Source organism: Phyllostomus discolor, chromosome 1 (genome assembly GCF_004126475.2).
Source record: "Phyllostomus discolor isolate MPI-MPIP mPhyDis1 chromosome 1, mPhyDis1.pri.v3, whole genome shotgun sequence".
Lineage (NCBI taxonomy): Eukaryota > Metazoa > Chordata > Mammalia > Chiroptera > Phyllostomidae > Phyllostomus > Phyllostomus discolor.
Genome location: NC_040903.2, coordinates 214,842,535 through 214,849,782, shown reverse-complemented (window position 1 = coordinate 214,849,782; position 7,248 = coordinate 214,842,535). Strand labels below are relative to the sequence as shown.

Genomic DNA, 7,248 nt, shown 5'->3' with positions numbered 1-7,248 from the left:
CGTGTGTGCCGAGTGCAGGTACATGGAGGGAGGTGGCGGTGGTTGTTGTCGTTGACTAGCAGGGCCCGGGGGAGAGGGCTGCCCCTCCCCCCTGGCTCCCGGAGCCCTGTGCCCCCCAGTGCTGCCCTTGAACCCTCCAGCAACAAGACCCTGTGGTATCTGCACCCCCGCCTCCCCGCAGCTCCCCTCTGGGTCTGGGCCAGTGCCGCTCCCTCCCAACAGTCTGACCAACTCCTGCCTGTTCTTCAAGATCAACTCCGGTGTCACCTCCTCCAGGAAGCCCTCCGCGCCTCAGGCTGCTCTCAGACGGATGCCTCCTGCGCATCTCTTCTGCAGGACCGTGTACAATGTATGTACGATCACACACATACATGCCTTTATGGATAGAGACTTCTATAATGCTTTCTAATTTTGTTCATTTAAAATTTTTATTTATTGGCTTTAGATAGAAAGAGGAAAGGAGGGGGGAACATTGATTTTTTGTTCTACTCATTGACACACTCATTGGTTGATTCTTCTATGTGTCCTGGCCAGGGATCGAACCTGCAACTGTGAGATATCTGGATGCTGTGACTGATCCAGCCACAAGGCCAGAGCTAATGTTTTTGTGTTCAGTAAACTAACAAATGAAAGTGACCTTGAGCAATGAAAGTGACCTTCTGGGGCTGTCTCCTCCCCTTCCAAACAGGGGCCTCACACTTGATTGGTTGTGCCCTGGAGGGACGCACATTCACTCAGCAAACAGCAGACAGAGGTGTCTGCACTGGGGTCTGGGGTCCGGGCTCCGGCCCCAGCTGGGCGGGAGACCAGAGAGCCCCTCCCCTGCTCCCGCCCCCCAGAGGCGGGGAGACCACCACTTACGGCCACTGTGTGCTCTTCTCCTTCCCCCAGTGCACAGACCCTGCGTTTTGGATATTTTATCAACTCTGTACCAGCCCTCCCTGCTGCTGGCTCTCACATACATCTGTGAAGCTTGAAATGGACACATGCAGCCTGGGAGAGTCTGAGGGAAGAACTGGGGTGTGGTGGAGCCCCTTTATGTTTGCAGAGACCCATAGCTGCTCATACTGTGTGAGAGGTCCATGGTCTGGCCATGGTCACAGTTTTCACGACAAGGTGGTGCTTCTCCCGACCAAGGGCTTAAAGGGCCAAGATGCTTGATATTTCCTGGGTCCCTGCTCAGGGTACAGGGTCTGTTGGACCACAGGTATTCGTGGGGGCTTGGCACCTCTTGCTGGACCCTGGGGTTTGTGGGCCCTTTGGGGGTGGCTCTGGCTTTGCTTCAGGAGCCTGTCTCAGCCTGGGGCCCTCTCGACCTCCTGCAGGCCTACCCTGTGCTGCCCGAGCCTGCCCAGCCGCGGCACTGGGAGTGGAGACTTTCTCTCCAGCCACCCGGCAGCCTCATCTCTGGCACTTTGTCTTTGCTGCCCCGGGGGGCTGTGAGAGACACCCCCTGGGCGGTCTGGGCCAGGGGACCCTCCGTTCCACAGTCTGTGGTGGGGGATGCACTCAAACCCCTTCTAGGCAGAGGCTTTGTTTCTCTCTCAGGAAGCTCAGCTAAAGCTGCTAGCCAGGGAGGACCAGGGGACCGAGAGGCAGGCCTCCAGAACCACCGGGAGCCACACGCGACGGGGCAGAGGCCCCTACCAGGCTCCAGGTTCCACGACTCCCCTGGTGAGTTCCGTGTCCTCCGCTCACCCCTCTGTCTCCCAGGAGCGGCTCTGCGAGCAGGCTTCCTTCTGGGGGTGTACGGGAGCGCTGGTGTGCGTGAGGAAGCTGTTCACTCTGGCTTCCTGGGTGGGAAAGACCCACGGCCTCCCCACTTCAGACTCGAAACCCCTTTCCTCTGCTCATTCCGTCTGGGGTCCCGGCGTTGGTTGGCTCAGGGGGCCTCCTCGCCTGCAGGACCCCCCACTCCCCTGAGGTTTCCCAGGCAAAGCTACGCCCCTCTGGCTCACCCTCTCCCATCCTGCCTCCTCCTGAACGTCTGCCTGCAGAGACAGGCTGAGGGGTGGGCAGGGAGGTCCCGCATCTGTATGGAACCCCCTCTGCATCCCCACCCCCGTCCCTTCTCCACATTCTGTCTGGAGTGAGCCCCTTAAAGGCGAACGGGGTGGCACGGTTTGCTGCTAACTCTTCATTGCTTTCCCAGCAGCCTTAGAACCCTGCAGGAGCGGACCCCTGGGGGGCCCACCTCTCCCAGCCTTCCCCAGCCCCCTCCCAGCCTCGCTGGCCTTCCTTGAAGAGACCACTAACCAGCCACCCCCAGGGCCTCTGCACTAGCTCTTCCCCGCGCGTCCGTAGAGCGCCCTTCCCCCTATCTGCGTCCTCTTCGCTCAGACCTCGGATTAGATGGCACCTCCTCAGAGGTCCTCCTGACCGCAGGACCTCAAGTAACCGATTATCACTTTCTGTGACAGCAGCTGCTCTTAATCCTGTGCACGGCACTTAGGACAGCCTCAGAGTTATCGAATTCATCTCCTCTCCTTCTCGCCTGCCCGAGTGACCGGTTCCCTCGGAGAGCACGGCTTCTGCGGGCGTCCTCCGCAGACCCCGGGGGCGGCGGGGTCTAGAACTGGCTTGGCCGAGCAGGGCTGGCTGCTGGTTCTGGGACGGAAATGGGGCACCGGCTGCTGCTGCTGCGGCTGCGGCGCGCGCTCCAGGGCGAGTGCGCGGGTTTTATCTCAGTTGCGGGTCCCAGGGGAAGCACGCCCCCCCTCCGCTTGGCTCCCCGCAGACGCGCCTTAAATGCGCTCCGGGGACTCGAAGATAACGAGGCAGACTCTCAGGCGGTGGGAAGGGGCGAGGCCGCCGGTGGGGAGGGGTTTTTGCGGCTGGCTCGGCGCCTCGCGACCCCAGCGTTAAGGCCCCAGTGGTCTCCACCTCGCACATCCAAGATTCTCCCCAGAGTCCCTGGGACCCGCGGACGGGTGGGCGGAGAGGGGTGCTCTGAGCGTCGCTCGGGGTGGGGTGCATATTCCCGGCGCCCTCGACCCCCTCGGGGCAGGGAAGAGGGTACAGACGGTGCTCTGGGACGGGGCTGCTGAGGCCCCGGTCCTCCGGGTGCGCCGGCGCCGGAGCCACAGTCCCCGGGCAGAGTCGAGGCGCAGCCCGTCTGCGCGCTCCGGCAGGGGACAGGGTGGTGAAGGGGGTGGCGGAGCCGGGGGCAGGGTAGGGACAAAGAGCCGCCCTGCCGCCGGGAGAGCGACCCCTGTGTCAGAATCCTATTGTTCGTTGCAGCTCAGACTACGCTGGACTCTGGTGCCCCGGGAGGGAGAGAGGGACCTATCCCCCGGGTGGAGCGTGTTTGTTTATTTGGGGCGAGGGAGGGCGGGCCGGGTACGCTGGCGGGAGAAGGGGTTCGGAGCGCATTTCAGCGCGTCTCCTTTAAGGGAAGCCCGGCCCTACCTTTCCCACCGTCGCCCTCCCCGCACTGTACCTGCATTTTAAAAGCGCCCTGTAGCCCTGGGATTGGCCCAGGCCGCGTCCTCCGGCGCAGAAACTTGAACCGCCAGAGGGAGGGGGGAGTGTTAAAAGCCCAGTGGGTGGACTGTACCATTTTCTCAGCGTCCCCCTCGTGAGCCCCGCCCCTCCCACACACCCCCGGAGAGACCCAATCGGACGGGCTGGAGGGCGGGACCACGGCTCCAACGCGCCTCTGTCAGGGCGCCGGGCGGGCGAGCGCACAGCGGTGGGGGACCTCCGGGCTCGGCCGCGCCTCTGCCCGTCCCCTCGCTCCCTCGGAGGCGGGGCCGGGCCGCGGTGCCCCGCCTCCTCCCCGCCCGGAGTGGGCGGGGCGGCCGGGGCTCCCCGGAGCTGGGCCGGGGGCGGGCCTCCGCCTGCTTCGCCTGAGCCCGGAGAGCACCCGGCACGGCGGCCGCCGACAGAGCAGCGATCCTCGCTCGCTCGCTGATACCCGAGACGCGCGGGGTCCCGAGGGCCCGGGCGGGCGCTGCGTGAGGACTCGAGAGGCGGCGCGGGGCGGGCCGCACGCGCCCCCGCCTGCCCCCCGCCCGCGCGCGGACCGGCCCAGCGCAGCCCCGGCGCGGGGAGCGCCGGCCGGGCGAGGGCGCGGGCGATGCCGCGGTGACGGCCCAGCCATGGCGAAGCCCCCTGCGGCGGCGGCGGCGGCGGCGGCGTCGGAGGAGCTGAGCCAGGTGCCGGACGAGGAGCTTCTGCGCTGGAGCAAGGAGGAGCTGGCGCGGCGGCTGCGGCGCGCGGAGGGCGAGAAGGTGGGCCTCATGCTGGAGCACGGCGGCCTGATGCGCGACGTGAACCGGCGGCTGCAGCAGCACCTGCTGGAGATCCGCGGCCTCAAGGACGTGAACCAGCGGCTGCAGGACGACAACCAGGAGCTGCGTGAGCTCTGCTGCTTCCTCGACGACGACCGGCAGAAGGGGCGCAAGCTGGCGCGCGAGTGGCAGCGCTTCGGGCGCCACGCGGCTGGCGCCGTGTGGCACGAGGTGGCCCGCTCGCAGCAGAAGCTGCGCGAGCTCGAGGCGCGCCAGGAGGCCCTGCTGCGCGAGAACCTGGAGCTCAAGGAGCTGGTGCTGCTGCTGGACGAGGAGCGCGCGGCGCTGGCGGGGGGCGCGGGCGGCGCGGGCGGAAGCGGCGGCGCGGGCTCCCGCAGCTCCATCGACAGCCAGGCCAGCCTGAGCGGGCCGCTGGCGGGCGGCGCGGCGGGCACGGGGGCCCGCGACGTGGGCGACGGCAGCAGCACGTCGAGCGCGGGCAGCGGCGGCAGCCCGGACCACCACCACCACGTCCCGCCCCCGCTGCTGCCCCCGGGGCCGCACAAGGTCCCCGACGGCAAACCCGTAGCCACGCGCAGGTCCCTGGATGACCTGTCGGCGCCACCGCACCATCGAAGCATCCCTAATGGCCTGCACGGTAAGGACGACACCGGCGGGACAGCGCGGGTCACAGCCCCTTCCCCCACTCCAGACCTCTCCTTCGGCTGGCATCCAGACCCAGGGCTGGGATACCTCGCGCCCGCCCGCCCGCAGTAGGGCTTTAGGTGGTGTTTTTCTGGCCGCCTAAAGTGATCGAGGCGGGTCCCTGCCCAGCTTCTCCTCGGCAGCCGGGCGGGACCGCCAGATCCCAGGAAAGTTTCTCTCCTGCGGGCGTATCAGCGTCGGTGTCCGCCGCTGCACACACTGCTGGCTGGGGGGCGCCTCCTCTCTGCCTGGAAATCCTGGTCGGCCAGCAGGAAGCTTGTGTTAAAAAAAAATGAGTGGCCTTCTTAGCAGCAAGTGAATTTTCCCTCTTATTGGCAGCAACAGGCTGCCCGAACCAGAGCTGCACCCGCGTGTGAGCTGGGGCTGGGCATGTGTCTGGGCCTCCTGGGGCGGCCCGTGGGCTGGGAAGAGGCACCGCCAGCAGCCGGGCTGAGACCCCGAGGCAGCTGGGCGAGAGGACCCAGGCTCAGAGCCTTCCTGGCTCCTTCCTAGCTCTGCACTTCCCAGGGAGGAGAGACCTTCCAGAGGGGTCATGCATGGGTCTGGCTTTGTGTCCCCCCTGTGCCTCAGTTTCCCTATCTGTAGAATGGAGCTGGCGAGCCCTGCCTTGGGGACTTGAGGCGGAGAGGAAGCTTCTGAAAGGGTTTGTAAACTGTTGGTTGCCGTACAGGAAGTGCCACAGTGGTGGGTGGCCAGGGTGTGGGTGGCAGGACCTTTGAACTCAGGAAAGCTCAGCTCCTGGCTTCCACGCCCAGGGCAGGGAGCCCCCGGCCTGGTCTGCAGAGCTGAACCGCGGTGCTGCTCCCTGTTCTTCCACATTTTTGGTGGCTCGGCTCCCGGTTCTGGCGGCAGTTGCTACTACCCGAACAATTTGCCTGGAGGTGGGGATTAAACAGCTCTTTCTGGTTCTGCTCAAGGCTCTGCTGGTTCAGGGAACACATATTAGGCCTTAAGTGACGATTCTTCCCCAGAGCGACAGCCTGAGCAGGGGGAGGACGCTCTGTCTTTGCTTCGATGGCTGGCCAAGCGGCCTCTGCAGGTGCTTGGGGTGGGGGCTGGGGTGCGAACTGGACCCAGGAGGTGGGGTGCAAGTTAGTGCAGCCCAGTTTTTCCTTTATTTACCTTCCCAGCCTGCGAGTTCAGGGCAGGACTGGGCTGAGAGGGATATTTTGTTACCGATTAGCGATCTACGTCTACAACTCAGGTTACTTTTGGTAACTCGGTATCCAACCCCACCTCCCACCGCAGGCTCCTTAAGGCCAATGGCAGTCGCGGAGCGTTAGGTGGTTGCATTTGTTGGGGTTTCAGGGTTTGGGGAGTGAGGAGCCCCAGTCCCAGCCTTTCTGGCCTAGCCTTCTTGGGGGGGGTGGGGGGTGGTACGGGCTTGGGAGGGTCAGATTTCTGGGCTTCCATTTCCCCCACTGCAGCATGAAGGAGGGGACTGCTGCAGCCCTGTGGCTGGGAAATGAAACGTTGCTAGTTTCCAGCTGCATCACTGAGGACACTTGGCGGGAGTAGTTCTCTGTGGGACACGGGAGGGCTGGAGTGTCTCAGCATATTTGCAGGGAAGTTCTCTTGTGGTTGCCAGGGAGGCAGCAGCGGAGGCCTGGTGTAGACCTGAGATGTTCTCCCAACGTGGATAGGAGGCCCAGACACCGGGACAAGGCCCCTTTCTTGCAAATGGCCTTTTCTGTCCTCGGACCTGTAGTTGAAGCCGTGTGAAGAGTGAGGCTGGAGGTGGGACCCGTGAGCCCCGGCCCGGTGTGGCGGGGGGAGGGGGAAACGGAGTCAGACACAGGGCTGGTGCCTAGCGGACCTGGTCTCGGCTCGTCCTCACAGGAGCCCTGGGGGAGGTAGCATTATCCCCACTTTACAGACAAGCAAGTGGAGGCACAGGGGTCTGCGCGTGACTGGGGATGGGGCCACCGGCGGGGTCCCCCCCTGCCCTGGTGGTGGGCTGGCTTGCATCTCTGGCCTCTCGTCCTGCTGGCTGATCCTGTTAATCAGCAGACAAGGGTGATTCCCTAGTCTGGGTTCCTGATCCGGGCTTGCCCTCCTTCTCCCATCCTGCGAAGTGTCGCTTCCTTATCGGTGACCACTGAGCAGATGGTTGATAACCCCTTCCCCCGGAGGGGTCAGGCCACCTGGGATTTGAACCAATCCCTGCTCCTCCTCTTCTCTCTGCGAGTGACTTGACTTGGCTGAACCTCTCTGCTCTCCCGTGCGGGTAAGCCCAGAGTGCCCCCTGTATCCTCAGGGGGGGGGGGGGGCGAGGGAGGCCAGGGTCTGC

At 64.7% G+C, this 7,248-nt stretch overlaps 1 protein-coding gene across 5 annotated transcripts in view; it reads left to right on the top strand.

The window, feature by feature from the left end:
• The first annotated feature begins 3,809 nt into the window (after positions 1–3,809).
• Positions 3,810–7,248, top strand: part of CCDC85C (coiled-coil domain containing 85C) — a 64,109-nt gene continuing 60,670 nt past the window's right edge. For 3 of the 5 annotated variants that reach the window (XM_036013907.1, XM_036013894.1, XM_036013892.1), the window contains exon 1: positions 3,810–4,890. In XM_036013907.1, the coding sequence (XP_035869800.1) occupies positions 4,101–4,890 (790 nt within the window). In that variant the 5' untranslated portion in view covers positions 3,810–4,100. The remainder of the gene's footprint in view (positions 4,891–7,248) is intronic. The other 2 variants (XM_036013901.1, XM_028506839.2) reach the window with 2 other exon arrangements.